Source organism: Prenolepis imparis, unplaced genomic scaffold (genome assembly GCF_030444845.1).
Source record: "Prenolepis imparis isolate NDT839.2.m4 unplaced genomic scaffold, iyPreImpa1.0 SCAF_5, whole genome shotgun sequence".
Classification (NCBI taxonomy): domain Eukaryota; kingdom Metazoa; phylum Arthropoda; class Insecta; order Hymenoptera; family Formicidae; genus Prenolepis; species Prenolepis imparis.
The window spans coordinates 12358566-12384249 of NW_028141163.1; the positions used below are offsets into that span (position 1 = coordinate 12358566).

Consider the following 25684-nt stretch of genomic DNA (forward strand, 5'->3'; position numbering starts at 1 on the left):
TATGCATATGTTCGCGCATTTATTCGCACATATATCTGGAATCTGGCAGCATAATAAAAAAAGATTATAATATATAGTGTTGCATGTATGTATATTTCCATAATGTAAGCTGATTACATATTAATATAGGCGTTCTATATAAAATAAAATTGCAACATATAATAGCGAAAAGAATTTCTACTGCTGTATGCGGGATAGAATATTTTTTAAAAAAGTATCCATTTATTTGTGATATGGAAACAAAGAAAATATTTTTCAAGGAAAAAATTGTCCATTTTTTCTATAAACATAATTTTTTAACATTATACTAGAAATTTTGTAATAAGTTCGTAATTCTATTGAGACAAATTAGAGTTAAAAAGATAATATGTTTGAAAGTTAAAAATAAAAATAATTGATTATATGTAAACTACAAGCAGGAGATATATTTTTCGTCATCAAACCCCCCTAAAATTATATTTTTTGAACGCATAGAGATTTATTAATAATTAATGAACGATTTATTCATACAGGGGTGAGAATCAAAATGCATGAAACGTTTAAATTAAATAAAGAAAATTTTAAGATAAGTTTGTCGCATCTAATTTCTGCGTCTAGCCCTTATTAGCTCGTTTTTCTATCTGAATTTTTGTATTTATATATCAAAGTCTTTTCGTTTTATCAATAGGTAAAACTGATGAAAATTGGATTCCAGCTCACTTATATTTGATTTAAATTGCTGAGATTTCTTCTGATATAAATCTTCTAAGTTTTTTTTTACTTAGGATATTTGAAGAGTAATATTAGGAGACGACAGTTGCAAACATCCATTGATGATTTGAAAGACAGAATATCTGATGTTTCAAATTCTATTGCACTGGATATTTTTGAAAATATACTAAATATTTACTTTTTTTACGTTTGCCCAGCACACTGAAACAACAAAACAAGGGAACATTAATTTAAAAATCTGATAAAATAAAATAAAGCAATTTAAAATCTTTGTGAAGCTGTCCATTATAATTCACATACACAGGTATAGAGAGGGTTTGGAATCGTTAAATATTAGAAGTAACGATCTTTACAGAATGCACTTTAAAATACAAATTATTCTAGAGTATATATTATTAACATATTTTCATTCTAATGTATTATGTTGTAAATACAAATACTTCGCAGTATATAGACATATTATAATCAATACTTTAACTTTAAAAACATCAAAAGTGATGAATAATTAATCTTTAGTTTAGTATTTAAAAACACATTTTCTGAATTATAAGATGTAATATTAATTAATAATATATAATATAAATATCGTGAATACACAGACAACTATAACGTAGTATAATCTTTTACTGTAGCAATAATATCTACATTTATGCAATTTCATAATGCAATACATTTAAATGCTTTAACGTTTTGGATAAATTAGAAACATACTAGAATATATATATAATATACATATAATAATTATAATATATATACGCGAGTGTGTGTGTAGAATTTTATATAATTAAAACAAAAAAGTAATTTTAAATTTTATCTTTCAATTACAGTTACATAGTATTATATAACAGTGCATATAAAACAATTAAACTATACTGTTAAATATATACTATGTTTTAAATATACACTATATTAATTATAAATATATTTATTTGTAAGTATATAAACATTTCTTCCAGTCACACACGACTAGTCATTTTTTTTATTATACTTAACTCTACTGCATTGCAATTGCTATTAATGCTATAGCAAAAGTTACAATTCATATTTAAATTCATCTACATTTATTTAATTTTATAAAAAAATAAATGTAAACAGTGCAATTAATTTAACTTCAATATTGAGAATTTTATCATTTTTTTTTAATTATACAAGACATTTCTAGATAAGTATCACAAAGATTATAATGGCACTTAGACATTCTATGACATTTGCGCGCGTGCGTGTATTTTAATTTATTTATTTCAATTCATTTAATATTTTCATCAATAATTATAACTCGCGATAAGCAAAATGCATGCAATATATTTCTTTCACGTTTATACCAGGAATTTATAATGGAAATAATTTCATCTAAAGAATAAATTTTTGTTATTTGATGAAAGAAAAATTAACTGAGACACGTATATATAAATTTTTTTATCCCAAATATTTTTTTGGACGAAGCTTTTAATATTGAAATAAATTTTAATTGGCATAACACGCACATTATTAAAATCTATAATAATAAATCATCCTAATTAAATACAAATCAAGTAATATTATTAGTCGTTGAATATTTGGAGTAAGATTTGCGATTATTTTTTTCATTGGGTTCCATTTTTTTTATATTGCATTTAATGCCAAGATTTATACCAAAAACTTTTTAATACATTATTTATGATATAACTACAAAATATGTTTATACACGTAATATGATTTCTATAAGACAGTGCTCGTTTACACAGATAAAACATGCACATACATGTATATATTGAAATAAATTAAATAATACATACAATCTCTTTAAAAATGAATAGGAAGAAAAGGTTTTATTCCTTGATCAGCACGCATTCTCTGGATTTTTTCCATGGTACTACTTTATCAAACATAAAATGAGACATCAGCTAAATGTACGTGAAAATATGAAAAATACAAATATAAATATAATTAATAAGTATAAGTAATAAGTATAAATATAAGTAATAAGTTTGTTCTAACATCATAAATATAATTATAAAAAACTTGCTACGGCTTTCATTATTATCGAATCAATAAATATTTCATCTAGAAATTATTTGGACATCTAAAATAAAAAAAACTATATATTTAGAATATGATGATTATTTCTTGAATAGAAATAAAATTGTTAAATCATATTATTTTTAAATATTTTATATTCTTTGTAATATTTGTGTGTGTAATGTATACGTATAATTATTAAAAATGTAATTTTATAAGATACTATTCAAGATACCATTATTCTTTTCATCAAATTTTTTATGCTATGTATAAACAAAATTTTAAATCCATTCTACAAAAGGGTCAAATAGCAACAAAAGAATTTTTAAATAATACTGTTAAATTTTTTTACATTCTTATTAATTTGAATATCTCTTACTGGAAGCATTTTTAATAATTACGCATACATCAAATATTATTACAAAGAATATAAAATATATTATGTAGATACTAGAAAATTTATTGGAAAAATACTTTTTTATATTCCTATACTCTCCTCTTTATAATCTTTATTTTTTTTCCATTTTTTCCTTTATATATATAATTAAATAAAAAATATAAATAACTTCGTATGAAAGCGACCGTCTAGAAATTGATAGATCCTTCGATGAGATTTTGTAAAAATTCACTCTGCAAAAAATTAAGAAAAAAATATAATTAAGAAACAGTAGTAGACGATTACAGATAAGATTACATTCAAGATAAAATAATGGAGTAATGATCTTATAACTAGTATATTCACAAAGGATAAAAATATCAATTTAAAAAAGTCAAAGAATTTATTATACATATTTTATAAATTAATTTTGCTCATTATTCTGCAAAAAAATATTTAAATAAAATCACCAAAAAATAACTATTTTATATAATATAATATTAATTATAAAATATATATAAAATATAAATAAACATATACACATATAATTATATATAAAAGTTGTAATATTTTATGAAGAATTTTTTTTATGATTTTATTTTAATATTTTTTATATAGAATAATGATATATTAAATTTAAATGATATAAAAAAATCATACACAGATATATTTAAAAAAGTATGCAATTGCACACATTGCAGGTGCATTTGTATAGAGCATCAATCAATTCTACTCGTTATCCTATAAAAAATTTATTATTGAATCTTTTAATTAAAAAAAAAGAAAAAAAAATTAAATTTTATATTTTATGTCACATTAAGTCAAAACAAATTATAAATAAATTTGATTTTTTATAATTTTATCTTAATATAATATTTTTACATGCTATAAAAGATAAAGAATAAGATTCTATAAAAAAAAAGTTTAAAAACAAAGATTTTGAAATTGTGAAAGCACTCTCTAAAACAAAACCGCATTATGATAACACGTTCCACTTAAAACAGAATAAGTTTAATGATAATAAGAAAGAGATTAAAGTCAAAGTCATCAAGTGTAATTTATAGTGCATATATTAATTAAATGTTCACAAATAGAGTCATACAAATACAACGTTTTAAGTAACATTAAATAATCTAATCATCTAATTAACCATTTTTTAATTTGCAAACTTTTATCTCTTCATTTTTCTAGAAGGATTCTTATGCTACTCTATTTTAACTGAAATATTGCATTGTATAAGAAAGTCTAGACGTAGAACCAAAACGTTTATTTGTTGTTTGTTTAATAAGTTCATTTATAAACATTTAATTAATATAAATCAATCATATCTGACTCTGTTAAGCCTTTCTCTTATTATCTTGATTTTCATTGAACCTATGTATACATCTTTGAAATTTAATTTCTCATTTTTATTAATTAATACTTTCAAAGAATTTCAATTGTATCGATAAAAATAAAATATTCTGTACATATATATATACATATCTATATAGCAAAATGCTAACAGTATGTCAACAATCATTAAAGCAAAAAATCTACCATATTAAATACTGACAGAAAAAATACAGTAGAAATTAAAAACACGATCGGTTAAATTGGTGCGACAGGAAGAAACTTAGCAAGAATGCAATACAATCTATCGTGTATCAAATACTGATGGCAGAAATACAGCAGAAATTGAGCATAGTCTACTATTATGAAAACGCGGCAAGAATAGAACATCATCTACCATGACTACGTTTCGAAATTCTCATTACTAGTATTGGAAATCATACAGTTCATCTTACGTATACCATAGATTTCCAGTGAATTTGGGAACACAGAACCTTTATCATGTCGTAGAATCAAGTTCCAGTACTCAATATTTTTTCTTCCTTACATTATTTGAGACAGTAGCAGGGTATGATCAATTTCTGCCACGTTTTTGTCGACACGCTATGTTTGCAAATAAACTCGCTTTCTGATGATATTCTGTCAATATATAGTATGACGTCATGTTATGCTCAGTTTTGGTTTAGATTCTTAGTTTTGATATATTGGAAATAACATTCAAATTTCTATAGTTTTTAACAAAGAATTTATGCTAAGTTTTGCAGCATTTTTTGTAGGATATCATTTTTGACGCAAGAACTGTTTGTTTTTTTTATGCATTTCTGCCAACACTACTGAGATAGCCGACCGGGTGTTCGGGACACACACGCACGCACGGGCACACACACATCCGCGCGCGTACATACAGGTTGATCTATTATTTATAATCTATAAATGGATTTCATTTTTCTTTGAAAACATAAAATAAAAGAAATAGCACATACGAAGATTAATTATGTGTGTATATATGCATATATGTATGTATATATGTATACATACGTATAATTAACTCAAGAAAAAAATATGCAACATATATTGCAGTATTTCGATTTATATAATCTACGTTTGTACTATATGCAAGCATATATGTATACATATATTTGATACATAAAATTACGCACATTGGGAGCATATTTGAGGCATATGCATTATGTCCAGTATGCCTGTATCATAGCTCAGAAACTCTATATCTGACAGTCTGACATCTATATAAAAATTTGATAAAATATTAAAATAAAAAATAAACAAATATTAAAATTGTAAATATTAAATACAAAATTAAAAAATAACAGCTCATTATAATAAATTAATAAGACTATAGCTTTGAATTGTATAACTATCGTAAGATGCACAAATATCTAAATATATATATATATGGTATATATCTCTATATAATATATACCCTAATATATACCCCAAATGTACATAATTTGATATGTTAAAATATATTTGACGCTGAGTAATGTACATGTACATAAATGTATATAATTTGGTACTCTACTAAACAATTGTCTATTATATATAGAAGAAATATCACTTTTGAGTAAAAGGTCATATGTGATCAATATGGGCACTTTCCTTTAAAAAGATTATTGATTAAAAATCTAATCCTGTAATATAAACAACGCGAAAAAAAAATATCCCGCACGTTATGTCGCAACACCTGATAACTTTATATAGATATACATAACACGTGCAGTCTTTAAAATCAGTTAAACAGATTGTGTTTTGATAATGTCATAATACTTTCTGTTACTTTTCTTGGCTCTCTTTTCTCTCTAACTATATATTATTGAATAAATTTGTCGAAAAATTAATTATCGCTTTCTGCATAATCGTCGCTATCGTTGCTATCCTCATGCCTTGGCTGTTGTTGCACACAAACATCTGACGTATTCATTAACGAATTTGCATTCTTGATCATATCCACTGAATCATACACTAAAGTATCCACATTTGGCAATAACTCCCATGAGACAATATTGTGTGACCTACGAGCAAACAAAATTGCAAAAGATATATATATATATATATATATATATATATATATACACATATATATATATAAAAATTGTTAAAGATATATATATATATATTTATTTTCAGAAAATGATTTAGGTATTTTACCACAAAAAAATTTGTATGCTCATAAAGAATTATTTTTATTATGAAGCCATTGTGCTAATGATTTTATAAAAAACTCAAATATCAATCAATAAGAAACTTTATATACTCAAATATTATATCTTAACGGAAAAAGAAATTTGCAAAAAAGAAGATTTATAAGTTACGATATACTAAATAAGTCATAAAATAAATATAATTTATGTATCGCAAAGATAAAATAAGCTTACAAATTTAATGCATTTTTTTGCATTAATTTATTTACGCTCATGCATTGTTGCATCATGCTTTTTTTTACTTACTGAGCTGTAGATGATGGTTACATTTCATCATCACACAGCCTGCAAGAAATACATCATTGAGTCAATATTTTTATTTTTAAATAATGTCAGCTCAGCTCCCCCACAAAAAGTATTAAATTCCTGCCCAATGCGAGTTCAAAATGTTTGATTTGCGGGCTATGGAAGGTGGTTCATAAATGCCTCATAATTATGTGCTATTTGTTTTTCTTTTATTTTTGAAAAGTGAGGGGGCCAGCTCGACAGAGATGTATATAATATATCAAGTATAAAGTGCAAATCCGCATGATTTAAAACTTGGTTGTAGATTTTCTAGTTTGTATTTTGGAATGCAAATAACGCTTACATTTGTTCCTGTTGTTCATTGCCACTTTCTTCTGCGACCAATAATTCATATTCTTCTGCTGCGAAACGATCCCAATCCGAGAGCTGCAGCAAAAATAAAAAAAACATTTTTTTTACATTCTACACTAATAAGTAGATTTATCATCAGGAATAGAATAAGTTCATCAAGTTTATATACTTAAAAGTCTGAGCCGAATCTAGTAATCAAGTTTCATTTTTTAGAGAGAATTCAAATAATATATACTTTCTGTGTACGAGAAGAAATCTAAGGTTTACTTGCTGCAACAGAGATATTTTGCTTTGGAAAGCAAAGGAATAATCTTAGTATTCATTTCCCAACTCAAAGGAAAAAAAGAAGTCAATTAAGACAAATAAGAGATAAATATACGCACCTCATGACCTTCAGTATCGTGATCTCTCGTCAAAGCAAAAGGATCTCTTTGCTCATGATCCAGATATTTTTCCAGATTAAAGAATGTATCAAAGAAGATGGACGTCATTTTACATTTTTTCAAGTCACTCAATGATATCTTGCCTGGCGTATCCGAATGAATCATATCTAACATCTGAAACATATTATATTTTTGGCATTTCATTATTAACACCTTATTCAATTCGTACTTTTCGAAACTATTCCAAAATTCGAAATTTAAAATATAAAACTATAAATGTAAAACTACAAGATGGGTACTTTATGGACGGACTCATAATATTACCTGACAAAGGCAATCTTCAAAAGGCAATGTTTCCAGACCAATCGCTTCCATTCGACGTAACTGCTCTTCGTAGAAGTATTCTAATTCATACATTGATAAATATCCATCGCCATCAAGATCCATGCATCTATCAACAAAAAATTATAACAATTACTAAAAAAGACTAATAAAGGTATACTTAAATTCTATTAGGAGTCAAACGCAGTAACGCAATTAATCTTTCTTGTTAAATATTTGGTAAATATACATACGTATTAGGGGACTCATGCCCAATATCTTAACATATGTTGTCAAGATCGAGATTTTTGGAGGTGCATATATGCATATTTACCAAATATTTGACAATAAGAAAGAATAATTTGCGCATCGTTTTACCGCGCTTAGCTTTTAATTAGCTCATTCCCTCTTGTGGATATTTACAGTATCAGAGTTTTCCACTTCAATTTGAAATTCTATTATCTTGTACATGACTAACGCGAAATAATTACCTAAACCAATATTCAATGGCAGTTGGATGATTTTTATCTTCCTCGCTAAGAAGAAACCACACAAATTCCGTGTAACTCATCTTGTCTTCTAATTGTTGTGCATTGTTGTCACCGCTCTTTACTCTACTGCCTCTTGTCACAGCACCGCTAAATATTCTTTCGATCATTCGAGTTGACAATGCTGATGAATGAAAATAAATCAGATTAGTGAAATTTACAAATAAAAGATACACATTGGTGCGTATTATATACAATAATTATATTCAGTCGCGAAGACATATTCTCTCACCATGATCATTATGCCTCGTTAAATCCATTTTATCTATAAACAGATCGTGATCGCGATCCAATTCCCAGAATTTGCAATATATCACATAAAAATGTTCATAACTGAAGTAAGCTGTAACTTGATTGATATCTTCCTCGTGCTCGAGCACAGCAATAACTGATAATAAATTGCTTCTCCTTAATTCGGCAAGTGAAATCCTGCCACTCCAACTACGATTTACGCAATAAAATATCCTAGCAATCACCTACAATTATATTAATATATAAGTATCTGTAACCAATTGATCTTATTATTCATAACTTATACAAGAATGCAAAGATTTCTTTAATAATTATGACTACATTATTGTCGAAAAATTGAATAAAATGTAAAAATTTCAAACTATATTTAAATTTAAATATGTAATTTATATATATCTGTATATATCAAATAATTTCAAAAATTAGAAGCAATTACAAGACTTTTATCAACCTTTAAAAGATTGTTTTTATTAATTGGACAGAGAGAAGGGGGAGGAAAAAGGGAGAAAAGGAAGGAAGGAGAGGGAGAAGAGGAAAGAAAGGAAGAGAAAGAAGGAAAGGGAGGGAAGAATATTTTTAGATAGATATGAAACACAAGTTGTGCAAATCTATGGTAGAATATTCTTATATGCTAATATATATGTACGATATAAGAATTATTAAGCTGATTGTAATTTGAATCTTAATCCAAAAAATTTTTACATAGATAAAAAAATGGCATATAAGCTATTTTGTACGAACCGTATGTACATAACGGGAATGGAATTCCGTAGCTTCTTTTAAAAACGTCAATCCTGGATGCGTTTCTACTACATCTTGTACGAGTGGGATTAAATCTTCCGGGAGTATATAATTTCGAAGTTTTCGGGTGACAATTGTGATGAATTTACTAGCTGTATCGTGATGAGTAATTGTTAGTCTGCAACAAGTGATACAATATCGTACAATATTATTTGATACACAACATTATTGGTTAATACAAGTTATATTAATGCACAATTCTTTGTTAATAAAGAAAATTTAGCCTACCATTACATTGTTAAGCTAAAAATTATCACATATATAATAAAAAATGACATTATATATCATCATTAAATTTTCCTTTTTACTTGTTTTTACTCTATACAATAATACAAAAACAAATTGGTAAACATCGATACAATAAAGAGATCTGGTCTTCTATGATGAAAAATATATAATCATAATAAACAATCTTTGTAAATCAGTAAGAATAAAAAGGCTAATATAAATCGGTATCTGACTCTTCCTTTGCTGATTTTTTGGCAAAAAATTGACATGAGTATTCTGTTATGCGATTCTTTTCCAAAAATAACTTTTTTGATCTGTTTTTTCCTATTTTTTTTTAAAGTGATTTAGAAATACATTTACACGTGTCAATATTTATTTTTTTTCATTAGAATTATTTGTAATTTCATCGAAATAATGCCTAGAAATAAGAACATCTAATAATGCTTTTAAACAGTTAAAACGATTGTACTCAGATGTTCAAGTTTCTATTTTTTTCTATATATATATATATATATATATATATATATATATATATAGTACTGAGAAAAATTTGGATAAAAATTTTTTGTCGTTTGTATTGTGTTAAATTGTTTCACATTTGAGAGAGCAGTGTTTATGGTAAATAAATGTATTTGGTCAAATATTATTTTGATCAAGAAATCAGACTGTATCGACCATTGTGCTAAAATCTTTTGGAGATAACTCAAGATCGTGACAATATATAGGTCAGAGATTTATTGCAGTTGGATCTCTATTTGTCAATAATTATCAAAATTCAAGAGATTTATAATTTAATTGAGATGAGTTTAAATTTAAATTTTTAATAAAGCGATATTTGATTGCGTTTTTTTCATATCTTACTCTTTCCAAAATTCCAGAAATGCATTCATCTCGATATTTCCTTTCTGGTCACCACCCGCTGCCAAGAAAAGTGGTACCTTCCAGTATAAGGGTAAGTCACAAGCCTATGTAATAAGAGAAACAGAACCGTAAAATGTTAAAATTGCATATTTTAGAGACAACTTCGCCGATTTCAATGATCTTGAAGTATGTTGTAGAGAAAAGGTCATTAACTGTCCCTCACCAAATATTAAATGTCGCTCACCTTTATAGTTTTAAAGTTATAAGCATCAGAAGACATCCCACATTCCGGTGCTTCGGACATGAAACGGGGTCTAAAAATATACAATTTTATGTAGGTTTTTGACTTTTCGTACAAAGCAAGATCCACCGCACATCACAGTACTCCAAATGTGAAACGAGGTTTCAAAATTTCGTACGAATTCCTTATAGTTCCGGATAATTCTGTATAGATTTTCGACTTTTTAAGTGAGGTTTTTATACTCTCGATGTTTTAGATACAAAATAGAAAAATATCTTATCACATTTTTTTCTGATTATTTTCTATATCAAACAATATAAAATAACTAAGTAATATACAAGGCTCAAACGATTAAAAATTCACACAAAAAATAAAAGTCATAAAGTCATATAGTCATAGTCGAAAAGAGTGGTTAAAATGTTTAAAAGAATATTGTTAAAATAAAGAATTTGTTGATTTGCGTCAATAATATTTCATATTATCTTTTATTTGTGGAGCGGATATTGTGTTTTTTCGTTGAAAGTCGAAAACCTATGCGGAATTATCCATTTTTAGACCTCGTTTCGCATCCAAAGCACCCGGTTATAACTAATTTGGTTTGTTAATAATTTTGTAATTTAGTAATTAGCGACAGCTACAATCTTTTAAATGTTGCTCAGGACCATGACCTTAATCACATACTTTAAAGTCATTGAAATCGATAATGAGAAATATATATAAATATTTTTTAATTTTATACCATTTAAAAATTATATTGCTGCGGAATAAAATATACATATGTATATATACAATATAAGATTATTATCACTATATATTATCTTTATAAACTGGTGAGAATTTTACAAGATAAATTAACAAAAATATACATATAATGAATCACATACAAGATGAACCATTTATAATATATATTAAAGATAACGATTGAAAACTATTGAATTATGTCAATTAAAAAAGATGCATAGATTCTGACCTTTGTAATGGTATGAAATTGCGCACGAGAAGCGCAACAATTCGGTAAACTTTGAAAAGCTGCAGTAATTTTTGAGACGATCGTTTCCAATTGCGCAAGAAGAACTGGCTTTCCTCCTGGAAAATAAAATCTAAAAAAAAAAGATAGCGCTATTTTAAAATTACACAATTAAATGGATATTTATATTATTTATGATCTGATCAGCTGGAGACAAGAATAGATGCTTGTTAATATTTTCTGGAATATATACATTGTATACGAACCTCGGTATATAAACATTCCTATTAGCTTTCACCTGCCTCTGCAAAGTTGTATGTGGCGGCAAACTCTTTTGCTGAGTCTTTTCTTTCGTGTAAATCTAGAAAAAAGGTATTTAAGACATTTTTAAAATTATTTTATTAAGATATACATCTATTTCTAAAAAATGCATTATTATGCCGATTAATTTTATCATGTTGAAAAATCGCAAGTTTGCATTTCGCGAATTTGTTACAACTTGTTTGAACTTATTTAATCAAGAAATATCGATTACGTGACATCATAAGAAAATTTCAAAGAGAGATGATCAACGCATCTCTCATGTAGTGAATTACATCATCAGTTTTTATATAACTGCCTTATTCAATTTACATGACACTTGCATGTTTGCATAAGAAGCCTAGTCAAAAACTATTGTTTGGAATGGCAAATACTTTTTAAATTTATTTTTTCGAGAACTTTCTTGGTATGATATTTTTATTCACGAATTTCGACACCTTTATATATAAATTATATATATATATATATATATATATATATATATATATATATATACAATAAATGAATTACCTGAGCTTTGTTCTGCACCTCGTGACTACTTCTCCACGTATTAATGGCTGGCTGTCGTGGACCACGCTTGTCCAACAGTAGCTCACTTGGACATTTTTCGAAAATAAGTACACGTTCTGCTACAGAACCTCTGGTAAGGAACGGTCTGACGGGATTGTTGCCTGTTCCACCAGTTGCCGCGGCCGCTCTTATGTGTTGCTTTTGCTGATTAGTCAATTCCGGGTGAGGTACTGTCTGTTCTAGGCGAGGTCGCGAAGAAGAAATCCTGGGCCCCCATCTGGATGCCACTACATCCTTCTCAGAATCTTTAACATCTTTATCTTTTCGTATCTCCATCTCGAATTTTGTTCTCGTGCTTGAGACCAATTGTTCCGTGGTGGAATGAGACGGATGGCTGGAGGCTCGTTGTTCTTCCAGCCGTTGTTGGGTAGGTGAATTCTGTTGAGCTGCCTTATATCTAATCTTGGCATAGTCTACCACCGACATAGCGGATAGATCATCCTTGTTAAGCGATTTTGACTCGTTGATTAACGGAATATGATCAGTGGTAACAGCAGCAGCAACATTGCCGATATTGGCTGTAGTAGCTGTTGAACCAGATGTTGCCAAGCTAGACGCTGCCGAGTTGGATACTACTGAACCAGCTCCATGATGGGTATGGCTTCCGATAATAATTTGCTTGATAGGTTCAATCTTGGGCTTTTCCCGCTTAATAGCCGGTTTTGTGCGTTTAGACATCATCATCCTTTCTGATTCTTCGGTAATGACGGCGCCTGTTTTTAAAGCGTTTATCAATCTTTCCTCTTCCCGTGCAACTTCATCAAAGTATGCACATTGCGAGTCTGTTTCTGGTCTTTTCTCCTCTTTCGCCGGCAATATTTTCTCAATATCTTCCTGTTGGGATGTTTTGGTTGATACGTCTACGATTCTTCTGGCATCATTTAATTTATTTTTTAGCGGCCACGTTGTCAAACCCGAACTCGTCGAGTGTGCCGAGTCAGTATTTAATGAAGAACTAGTGGGCGATGACGCAATTAATATACTAGCGGGCCTCTTCTGCTGTGTCGCTCTCTTGGTAGATGTCAGATCGACTGGGAAAGTAGTTTCAATCGTCTCCAAAAAAACTTCGCAGTGATGAGAGCCGAGAGTCTTCGTAAAAATCTGAGGTTTTACTATTTGCGACGGTTTGTTCGAAAACGGTGAGGATAACAAGACGCTTGTTAATTTCTTCGAGTTATCAGTTATATTGTTTTTCGTGGAAGTTGCTGCCGTTTGCTGTTGTTGCACAGAAGTTTTCTCGAACTTCTGCAGAGCAAATTGTATGGAAGACGGTAATGGCTTCAACGGCGATTTCTGCTTGGAAGCGGCTATCCTAGCTTTATCCTCTACTACAAAATTATTGACTAGTTTTTCGAGGTTCCCATTGTCCAGATTTGGCGTTTGGGTTAATATATCTTCCGCAGTCGGGGAAGAACGTTCAAGCGATGGCGATGGCAACGTCTTACCGCTAACATTATTCCCAATAGTCGATAAATTGCAAGGTGTTAATGCGCTGCCAAATTTGTCAACAGCGGTTTCATTACTGTGACAAGTCAAGATCTCCGTAGGTGCTAACCCGCGACTCTTCCACGTCTGATAAATCGCTTCTGCATGATCGCTGATCTGCTTGGCGATAGCGGCGATATCCTCTTCACCAGAAGGGGTTGTATCCGCAGGAAATTTTCGACGAAGATCATGCTTGGCTGTAGCGGCCATTTCATGGAAACGCTGTCGTCTACGCAATTGCGGATGATGATCGAGTAGAAAATTTATTGCCTGAACACTAAACTCGGCGGACTGATCTAATACTAATTCGACTAATTCAGGACTCTCATGAACCGACACGATATTAATTGGGATCGCGTAACCAAAATGAATTGTTTGACAGTCCACTCGATCGTGTTTCGAGCGCGACTCGTTCACCAAGCAGGCATTTAAATCTGGACAGTGCACCGTCCTGCTCGGACGTGGATCGACGATCGCTGGTATAAAGAGATCGCGTCGGGTCGCGTAGACCCGGCAACCCCACGACAATGACGATGATCGACACTGTTCTGCTGTTTCAGCTAACAGCAACGAAGATGTCCTTACAGATTGTTGAGGTGTCACTGCTATTGCTGGCATATCTCAGGCCGATTGGCCTAAAATTCCTGTTTTCTTTAATTGCCAAGTTACCCTATAACTTTCCTTCATATAACGCGTCATCGCTTCTTTTCACTTCCTTTCCCTCTTCGCTTTTGAAGAGTGTCTTCTTTTTCTTCTTGTTATCGTATGTAATTATTAATATAGGTTGACAGTCAATAATGATTAAACGATGCCTAAATTCAAACTGTAACTGGCGGATGAGTAATCTGAAAAAATATAAATCAAAGTCTATTAACAAGAAGAAATATTGGAAGTCAAAATAAGAATTATATGTATATTTTTTATTCTAAATTGAAATTGATGCATTTATTACAATATACAGGCTGTTTACAAAATACTTGAGCAAACTTATAATTATTTAATAATAACATTAACATAAACATTGTTTTATTATAACTTCGTAATCATTAATTTTTGACTATGGCTATATGTAAACTTTTTTCTTTATTTTGACGTGAGAAATACGCCCTAAAAATTTATCCAAGTATTTCGTAAACACACTGTGTACATACGCATACAAATTTTTAATAAAATAATTAAAAATACATACTGAAAAAGTTATTAATAAATGATACATAAATATTTAATTGCTCACTTTATCATATATACTATTATAAAGCTCAAATTTTTAAATATAAAACTGTAAAGATATCTAGATATTAATGGATAAAATTTAATATGTATTTTCCAAAATACAAAATATTTTTTAGACTAATTTTAGATCCCATTTAAAATACGAAATGGAAAATAGCATTTTTAGCAATAAGCATTTTTAAAATTATTTTTTAAAATAAAAATATTTTTGCTTAATATTTACATTTATATTTATTTATATGTAAATTCTTATTTTTTATTATTTATATTTCTTACTATTATTTCTTGTACTTAAATTTTTGTTTCTTTTAATATAAACTTGAATTTAAAAAATTGAATTACATGAATATTTATATATAGAATTATAAAAAATTTTTCTATATTGTTTTACAGACATTTAATTATTCTTTTAAAATGACATTTTGCTTACAATGATCTTTAGAAGTTGAATGTGCTTTAGAAAAACAAGTTTTTCAAAGAGAGAATTCCTCATTATCCTTTTATAAGATTTCAAAGTTAGAATAACTAATGGCAAAATGAAAACGTAGTACCAGTGGCATCTCATTGCAGTGTATATACATATTATTAATATCTCGATTAATTTTTAATTTGCAAGAAAAATGCATTTGAAGTAGAAAATGGGTAATGAAAATTATTTAAATGGAAATAATGTAAAATATAGTTTTTAAAAAAATGTATTTGAAATGCAAAATACAAAATAGGCATTTTACATTTTGTATTTCCATTTGAAATGCATCTATTTTTAAATAATGCACATTTCTGCTAGTGACTATTTTAATTTTTTTTTTTTTAATTTTAAATCAAGAAGCTATAAACTACCAATTCTCACAAAATTGAGCCAAAATCTTCAGAGCAGTGATCGTGTAATTTTTTTCTTAGGACAGAAATATGAAAAGTGAAAAATTTCGCCATTTCAATGATCAGCATAAAGAAATTTTTTTTCTGTACAAACTGTTCTTTTCATAATTTTCCGTACGCAATAAAGCAAGAATTATATTTATAGAAAATTTGCATATTAACTGTTTTATGTTACGAGTCGACTACTGCTACTGACCTTAATAACCTCGTTGGCTGCTCTTTACGATCAATTAATTATGGTCTAATTGTCACTAAAGGGCTGATATCACGACAATAAACCAGCTGTAATATGTTCTCTTGTTTAAGTAGTGGTTGTTAAAATAAAAACCATTACTATATCGTGCGAGACGAGAAAAACAAAAAATCGTCAATTTTCATACAATTTTCGTACAGAAATTCAACGTACAACAAATGATATTTACAATGATTATTATAAAACATGATTGCTTTTATTTTTTCAGTAAAGAAAATAATATAACTATTCTTGCCTCTAAATGTATTATGTATAAGTGAAATTGGTGTTATTTTAAAAAAATTCATAAATTATTTTAAAAGCCTTAACTTTATTTTCATTATAATTTTGTAAAAGTTTAAATAGTTCTGATCATTCGATAAAGGGTAAAGGTCAGGCTTCAGGGTAAATTAAATTACCAAGTTCATGCATCATTTCACTTTCTTCTGAGGGACTTTTCTAATCATGTTACATTATAGATTCTAAAAGATTTATAGAGTTCTACATGAGTATTAGAAAATTTATGTTGTTTAAAATATCGATTAAAATTAGATATATATATTTATGTACACACATATATGTATATTATATAAAATACAATCAAAAAAGTTATAATTAAATTTATAACAAGACATAAAATATGCGAGAGAAAGATGAATGCAGAAGCTTAACCGAGCTTAACTATTCGCAAATAAAACATCAAGCATTAACTAAAAAATTTAATTCTAAATAGAGAAAGATATAAAAATATATCGAGATATATTACTGCAAGAAGTCTGTGTTCTGAAGAACATATTATTTAGAAATTTATATAAAAAAATTCAGATTCTTAGTGTGTATCAATTTTAACTTTTATAAAAAAATTACACACACATATAACATCGATTCTTGAAAATTTGATTTATTCTAATATAATTTCCGTGTGTTTTAGTGTTTACTTTTGTATTTTAGCAATATTTTTAACAATATACAAAAAATATTGAAAATATGTTTAAAACAATCATTAAACATTTTTATATAGTTTGATGTTAGAACCACTTGTTTAATCAATAGTAAATTAACTCGAATCATTAATAATTTTTTTATAAAAGTTAAAATTGATACACACTAGATTAAGATAATCTTAATTTTTTTATATAAGTTTCTAAATAATATGTTCTTCAGAAGACAGACTTCTTGCAATAATATACCTCGATATATTTTTATTACTTTCTCTATTTAGAATTCATTTTCTTAGTTAATGCTTGCTGTTTTATTTGCGAATAGTTAATAGCTTCTGCATTTATCTTTCTCTCGTATATTTTATGTTTTGTTATTTTAATTGTAACTTTACTTTGTATATGTTAGCTTTTAAGCTTACATGCGCTTCGCTCTTTACATTATATATTATGTATATATATAATTTATAATGCTAATACATATATAATTTTATTAATAATTATTAATTTTCTCTTTACTTTATTTTCTTTATTAAATGTTTTGATACAAAAAATCGAAAGAATGGCAATGACAATGATGATGAAGATAATGGTGATAATGACGATGATGATGATAATGATAATAAAAAAAATAAAATAAAAACGACATAATAATATATAATATTAAAGAAATAAGAAAGAAATGAACAAAAAATAAACGAAGACAAAGATGACAAGAGAAGTATGCTTGTCGGGTAGCTTCGTCGAGTATCGTTCGTGCTCGAGAAGTGCTAAGAATATCGCAGCTAGCCATATTTGGCAATGAGATCGCGATACAGTACGTATTCCGCACGTTAACATAAACGTTGAGAGACTTAATCTTTTCTTTCACTTTTCTTTTTGGAAAAAAATAGAATCTTACGAGCATCTCCAAAGTCAGAAAAAACTGCGATCACGCTAAAGAAAAAGAACCGAATGCGCTAAAGTGTGTATTTTTATGTGAAAAATATCACTAAACACAATACTTTGCTTATTTATAACAAAATAATTTCAACTTTTCGTTCTCGAATCTATGATGTTTTACAAATAAGAAAAAAAGAAGCTTCGTGATACAAAATTCGATCCGTGCAAATTGTAGCAGATTAATCTTTCAATTGTATCATTTTCTTCGTTATTATAGATGATTTATAGTCCAAAATAAAGGGATACCGCGCCTACCTTTTAGATTCTAGGTCAGATCGAAAGGTGTGGTGAAGGTTTCAAATAATCAAACTCATTGCCAAATGATTTATGGAAGTAACTATCGGAAATAGTAGTTATTTCAATAATTTTGTCAATTGATCAAATTTTTTAATGCACCATTTTGCAAATAAATTTATCATTTCGCCTACCACAAGCATATATATGTACAATAAGTTACTTTTATATTGGATAAAGAGTATCAATTATATGATTATTATTCCAACTAATGGATTAAAGTATTATTTTAAAAAAGCAAATTGCATTACGAATGTTACTTTAATCATAGCAGCATTAAAATGGACTAGCAAAAAAATAATATCGTAAACACAAAGAGAGAAAAATTAATTTATATTTTAGAGTATATTTTTTCATGATCTCAGCACGTATATAATAAATTAAATAATTATTCTACTTTCATGAGTCTACTCATTGATTTTAATATGCTTTGAATATTTATATCTGCCACTTTTTTATTCACATACACATATACGTACACGTGTGTCCTATTTTAAATAAAGTTATCGATTTCTGATAACTGATTAAAATTAAATTGATAAACAGAGATGGTGTGACGTATCTGAATAAAATGTATAATGTAATCTATTTGACTCGATTATAGTTTGAGAAAATTTTCTTTTTAGATGCAAATAATATATTTTAAAGTCAATGAGAAAAATGTTTCGTTTTATTTTACATTATTAACAAAAATAAAACAAATGAATTTCGCAAGGAAATCAACAAACTTGAAAATTCTAGAATAGAGAGAGATAGAGAGAAATCCAACAAAAAAGATTGTACACGTTATAAGTCTATTCTCAAATATGTTATCGTGTTAAAAGTTAGTCCATTATTGTACATGTGAAAATGAAATTATTATGAATGTTATTTATATACTTTAATACTTCTGTACTTTTTTGATTTTGTACATTAACAGAATAAAAAATCAATTTTATAATTTTACAAATACTATCTATTCTATATCTGCAAATACTATTCGTTGTTCCTTGCCATAGTTTGTTGATGTGTTTATAAGTTTTGCTGAACTCTTGCCTTTTCAAATAATATTTAGTGGCAAAATATTTTTAAAATATACAATTTTTAAAAATTAATGAAAGTAACAGAAATATATTAAAATTAATTATTGATTTTACTTCAACATGTTTTGATATTTTACTTTGACATGTTTCATAATTTATTTTGATGAGTTTGTGACAAAATATATCTTATAAACTATAAATTTTTTGAGAATAGCAAATATTTTAGTAGACTTTACAAGCTTTTACACATTTTATGCCACTACATGTCAAAATAAATTATAAAATTTTTTAAATAATTCTATCTCAATATTTTTATGCATAAAATAATTATTTTACGTTTAAAAAAGTATTAAAATATAGAATTATAAAAAATCAACAGTTTATAAGCTAATTTACATAATATATTTTGATATGTATATGGCAATATAAAATATTTGTCACATTCTTCATAGAATAATAAATAGAATCAATTCATGATTCTCTTTTTATTCAAATGCAATATTGTACTTGCAAAGTGCAATTGCATATCTTCTCTTAAATGCAATTATCTATTTTATATATCAATTAATTCAGCTCATTATTCTTTGCGTAAAAATCTTAGTTATCGAAAAGTAAATATTTTACAAAATATCACATATGTTACATCACAACATGTAAAAATAAATTAGGAAATATCTCATAAACTATTTTTTGGATAATTCTACTTTAATACTTGATAAGAAAAATCTATTTATGTAAGAAAAAATATACATTATTTAAAAAATTGTACAAACATTAACATATTATTAAAAATGTATGTTATAAAAAATTGTCAGATGTATTATATTTATTTTTCTGAAACTTTTATTGAACATTTTGAACAGTAACTGGGGATGCATTACAAAAATAATTTAAGTTATAAAGTTAAGTGCTCATTCTGTATAATAATGAAATTTCTAATAAGAAAGTCAATTTTTAATTACAAATTTCAATAATGAAGTCTAATAGACTTGTATATATTTTTTAAAAAATTTAGAATATATTACAGAAGTATGTCAATTTCCTTGCTTTGTACATAATTTCATTTTCAACATTTTTCAGAAATAAATCTTATTTGCGTCTCTCAATCAAACTAATTTTAAGTTAATTCCTATAAATATTAATTACTTTAAAATTTAATAATATAATATTACATAATGTAATTCTCTTTTTCTATCTTTCTTTTTTCCTTGTTCTTTTCTTTCATTTTTTCTTGTTCTCTTTTTCTACACACATCACACGTGTGCACACATATATGTGTATATAACTATATAATATACACTAGCGAATTCTGAAGATAAGGAGGGGTTTCTACAAAATTATTTAGTGTAAAGTGAAAATATTTTCGCAAATCGGATTACAATTATTTCTTTTAATTTGAAAGAGGGAGAGGGTTTAATCCCAAACTTCTTCCTCCCCAGGATCCGCCAGTGTACGTGTGTATATATTGTATATTGTAATTATATATGTTTATATATTTATATATATATATATAGCTATTTTTCTGCTTTATCTATTTATCTGTATATATATTTATTTATATATTTTTATGCTTTATAATACGTATAATACGTACATTTCCACAATTATGTTAAGGAATGTTTAGCTACTAAGTGTAAATGTACACATATTTATAATTCATTTTTTTCTAACAAATTAGTTGCAAAAAATACAGCTGAAAGAGTGTTAATAGAATTTTAATTAGTAACAATAACAAAACAATATGGAGAAGAATAAAATAAAAAAGATGTAGTTATTAATCACAATTTTTAAATATAATTATAAGATTTCATCTCTTTTCTGATATTTTTATAAGAATTTTTGTCATCTTTGAATAATCTGAATTATACAAAATAAATTATTTCAATAATGTTATCTTATTCTTAATGTGATTCCACGTGTATATCTTTCTAATTTATCATCTAACTATAAAAAATGGAAGAAAAATTTATAGTTAACGGAAGCTAGTATTTTCTAGTAGCAAATAAAATAGCATTCGTTCGAATGCAACTGACTTTTTTAAGAAAATTATAACATAATTTTAAGACAAAAACACAATTTAAACTGGAGTTATGCATTTTTTTAAAATTAAAATTAATTTTCTATCTAAAAAAAAATATATATATATTGTGTTTTAAACTATTAATTTTAAATATATGTCATACTTAAAGAAAAAATAATAGAAATTGCAAATAGTTGACGTAAGCTCATGCATATACGTTTGGTATGAAGAACAGAGAATGAGAGAGAGAGAGAGAGAGAGAGAGAGAGAGAGAGAGAGAGAGAGAGAGAGAGAGAGAGAGAGAGAGAGAGAGAGAGAGAGAGAGAGAGAGAAGAGAGAGAGATAGAGATGAAGCCGATCGATACATCTAAGAATTAGTGCTTAAAATGGAATAAGAATATAGAATAAAATTCATAAAATCACCATAGTAATGCGGTAGCATTTGATGCAAAGAGAGAAACGTAAGAAAAACTATTCTCTCTCGCTCGTAAAAATCACATTCCATCAGCTTCGACGAAGACGAGCGAAAGAGACAAGTAGAAAAATGCACTAATCACTTGACAGAAAGAAAGACTCCTCGATTAAATATGCGCCTAAGTTATGCGTTGTCTATATATCTAAAAGAAAATATGTGCTACAAATACGTAATCATACCTAAATACAATACGGCCAACACGACCATATCCGCACCGTATTATCGCTCTACTCTGGTTCTCGATTGTCGCTGCTCAACAATAATAAGCTATATTCATTCACGTTCACCGTTTGTCATTCAACGCACTTCACCTATTACACCAAACCGCACCAGACTGATCGAAAACACGGCAGTAAACTTCATTATAAGCAAAGACTTCTCTCCGATATCGTCTCCGTGTGATTTTTCTCGTTAGATCACATATCACATGCATGCGAGCTAGTAAATTACTAGAAATACACTCAACAACATGCAGTATTTCTAGTAATTTACTAGCTTACAATACCACAAAAAAATCGCGATGTATCGTAGGCCTTTAGGAGATTATGTCCACGATATATTAGAATAGAACCCGATCCGAGGGTCACTTCGACCAAACTCCGATTAAATGTCGACAGGAGTTACGGGCAAAGTGTTCTTCTCAAAGACGCTTTTCCGCGCACGCGCATTGAACGCGGCTCTAATGAAGTATCAAATTTATGAGAAAGGGTGCTCTGTTAGATTTTCTGATATTCGTATCAGATATTCTGATAATCAATCTGAAATGTTTTACAGGTTTTATAAATTAATAAAAAACAATGTGCATTCGCTAGAGGAAATTTCTGGCACTAAATAATTATTTATAAAAATTTTACTTTTAATTCTTCGTTTAGAAAAGAAAATCAAATTTTTGATATCGATATTTTAATATCGATTTATTAATCAAACAATCAATTTAATTTATCGATTTATTAATATCGATTTAAAATCAATTTAAGAAATATACAAGAGCAATTTGAATGTTAAAAAACAAAGCATCACATTGTACTGATTAACATATAGATTGTCGCAATTATCTGCAATATAAAACTAATTGTCAAAGAGATAGTTTTTGAAAATATTATTTGAATTTTAATAAAATTTATAAAAACTCCATAATTTTTTAGAATAAAAAATATTTGAGAATCAGGTTTTCCAAATAGTTTGACTAATTATCACACATCTTACATTTTGCATTGTCTATATAAACAAATTTATGTGAACACTATAGATAACATATAAACAATTTATATACATGTAATTTTGAAGTTTATGATACATTCCTATTTGATAATCATTTAACTTTATACAGAATTGGATCTTTAATAATATTTTGTCAATGGTATAAAAATATATTCTCAAAAAGATATACACATACCTATTTATATATATACTTTTTATCAAATGTTTTTATTTTTCATTTTATTTTATTTAGTAATAATAATAATAAATATATAACTCTATAATATTTTGTTAAAAAAAGAAATTTACTTATCGAATTACATCTACATTAATACATGTGATGTAATATAAATTTTTATTAAATTTATTTCTAATGTATATATTTGGATTTTCTTGTATGTTTTTTTCTTAAGATTTAATAGTTTCAATCATGAAATGATAAAACTTCCTCTGTACATTTTTTTAAAACATTTAAAGCAAAATTGATATCGCTTTGATTTAAGCTAGCAGATATACAAAGTCTAAGACTAAGTCTAGGTAAAACTTTGTCCACTTCCAAATAAGCGGGAAGTATAACTGCCAAGTTATTTTCTACACATTTACTAGATATTGCTGATAATAATTTTTCTTCAATGGCACGATCTTTCTTCTCTTTTAAATATACATGCTTCAAAGGAGATTCCGTAAAACTTACGCACTCTAACATTGGTATTTGTTTAAGACCGCTGTCCATTGCTAAGGCATTGTTTTTTAATATTTGAAATATTTGTAAATTATTTTCCATGATATCCAACGAAGTAATAGCAGCGGATGCTAAAAGGGGTGGCTGAGATGCTGAGAAACAATAACCGAGTCCAGACAATCGTTGATGATCAATAACAAATGATGTTCCTACACAAAAGCCTCCAATAGTTCCTATAGCCCCTTCCAAAGATCCTAAAACATGTAAGGATGTATGCTATCATTATTGTGTATGTGTGTGCATGTGTGTATATAAAATAATATATAATATAAAAACTAATATAAGTATATAAAATAGTTTAACAATTATTTAAAAAATATATATATATATTTATATATTATTATTTGTGATTTTACAATGTACAATTTTTCTTACCCATTATCATGTCTATTTCGCTCCTGGGAATATTAAAATATTCAGTAACACCCTTTCCATGTGAACCGATGGTGCCAAACGATATTGATTCATCGATAAAAATCCTCAATTTATATTTCTTGCAAAGGTCTAATAATTCTGGTAAAGGACAAATGTTTCCTGTATTCATATATATACCCTCTATAATCAAAAAACGTTTAGTTTTCGCTTTCTTAGGATGTTGCTTATCAGCTTCAGCTTGCTTCATCAAGAGCCTATGCAAATCTTGAACATTGTTGTGCTCAAAATATTGAATATTTCCGCGAGATGCATCCAATCCTTTTTGAATGGCAAAGTTCACCTGACTATCCACGAATAGCAGATCGTTGCGTTTACAGTAAGCTGGAATGGCAGATGCGACAGTGGCAAATCCGTAGGAATAGATGATAGCTTCTTCGACATTCATAAAATTAGCCAAACGTTCCTCCAATTCGAGATGTACGTCGACGGTTCCGTAAAAACCTCGTGGACCACAAGAGCCAACGCCGTATTTCTTGATAGCCGCCACTGCGCTTTCAACTATTTCTTCACTGTCGCTTAATCCCAAATAATTATGGGTGCCCAAATTGAGGCAATCTTTACCATCCACTGTTATTCGTTTCCCGACCCTAGAACTCACGTATCTGGGACTCAGCGAGGGATGGCCTTCCGGGGGTTCCGGGACCAGAGATTCCGGTCGATATTCGGCTAATTTACGTTCCACCAGGTCTCTCGGAGGTGTCGAGCCATGATTGTTGTTTCGTCTCTTGGAGATGAACCAAGCCAGCCAGATCACCAAGATCACTTCTAAAAAGGTGTGATAATGCGGTAACGTACTCCGCAAAATCTCCACTGATTCGATAAATAAAAACTTCGTGCTCATTATTCTTATGTTATCCGAGCAATATATGCGCTATTTTCCTGCGACTATATATATATCATAAGATTTCAATCGGAATATTATCTTCGACCGCGTAACATTGATAACGTTAATTCTGATAAACTGATTTAACACACAAAATAAGTTTATATATATATATATATACATATTGTACATAGTTACAAAGATTACAAATTCCTAAAGGCTCATTCAGACAGGACGC

The 25684-nt window shown here is 27.9% G+C and overlaps 2 protein-coding genes across 5 annotated transcripts; both read right to left on the bottom strand.

Annotated features, from left to right (window-relative positions):
* Nucleotides 1-72: 72 nt before the first annotated feature.
* Nucleotides 73-23005, bottom strand: LOC145935790 (uncharacterized). 4 transcript variants are annotated; one of them, XM_083037393.1, is made up of 13 exons: nt 22752-23005; nt 22426-22580; nt 12667-15056; nt 12102-12196; nt 11839-11968; nt 10628-10731; nt 9479-9656; nt 8718-8961; nt 8429-8609; nt 7941-8067; nt 7617-7790; nt 7226-7308; nt 73-6447 (listed from the first exon to the last, which is right to left on the bottom strand). In XM_083037393.1, the coding sequence occupies exons 3-13, from the start codon at nt 14827-14829 to the stop codon at nt 6270-6272; spliced, it is 3657 nt and encodes a 1218-aa protein (XP_082893519.1). In that variant the 5' UTR covers nt 14830-15056; nt 22426-22580; nt 22752-23005; the 3' UTR covers nt 73-6269. The 4 variants fall into 4 exon arrangements, with proteins under 4 accessions (XP_082893519.1, XP_082893520.1, XP_082893518.1 ...); XM_083037394.1 differs by having other exon boundaries at nt 22747-23005; XM_083037395.1 differs by adding an exon at nt 6883-6921 and having other exon boundaries at nt 6306-6447; nt 22426-23005.
* A 727-nt stretch (nt 23006-23732) lies between these two features.
* On the bottom strand, nt 23733-25615 carry Spt-i (serine palmitoyltransferase subunit I). The gene is made up of 2 exons (XM_083038418.1): nt 24564-25615; nt 23733-24382 (listed from the first exon to the last, which is right to left on the bottom strand). Exons 1-2 carry the CDS (start codon nt 25462-25464, stop codon nt 23871-23873), a joined length of 1413 nt encoding a protein of 470 aa, XP_082894544.1. The 5' UTR covers nt 25465-25615; the 3' UTR covers nt 23733-23870.
* Nucleotides 25616-25684: the final 69 nt, after the last annotated feature.

What these genes read in the sequence shown, in the direction of transcription:
- LOC145935790 (XM_083037393.1), bottom strand. Translation starts at nt 14,829, where the DNA reads ATGCCAGCAATAGCAGTGACACCTCAACAATCTGTAAGGACATCTTCG. An exon ending in AGGTGCAGAACAAAGCTCAG is followed by an intron (nt 12,197 to 12,666) that starts GTAATTCATTTA and finishes CCTTTTTTCTAG; the next exon opens with ATTTACACGAAAGAAAAGAC. An exon ending in AATGAACAACAGGAACAAAT is followed by an intron (nt 6,448 to 7,225) that starts GTAAGCGTTATT and finishes GTTTGCTCGTAG; the next exon opens with GTCACACAATATTGTCTCAT.
- Spt-i (XM_083038418.1), bottom strand. Translation starts at nt 25,464, where the DNA reads ATGAGCACGAAGTTTTTATTTATCGAATCAGTGGAGATTTTGCGGAGT. An exon ending in CGAAATAGACATGATAATGG is followed by an intron (nt 24,383 to 24,563) that starts GTAAGAAAAATT and finishes TACATGTTTTAG; the next exon opens with GATCTTTGGAAGGGGCTATA.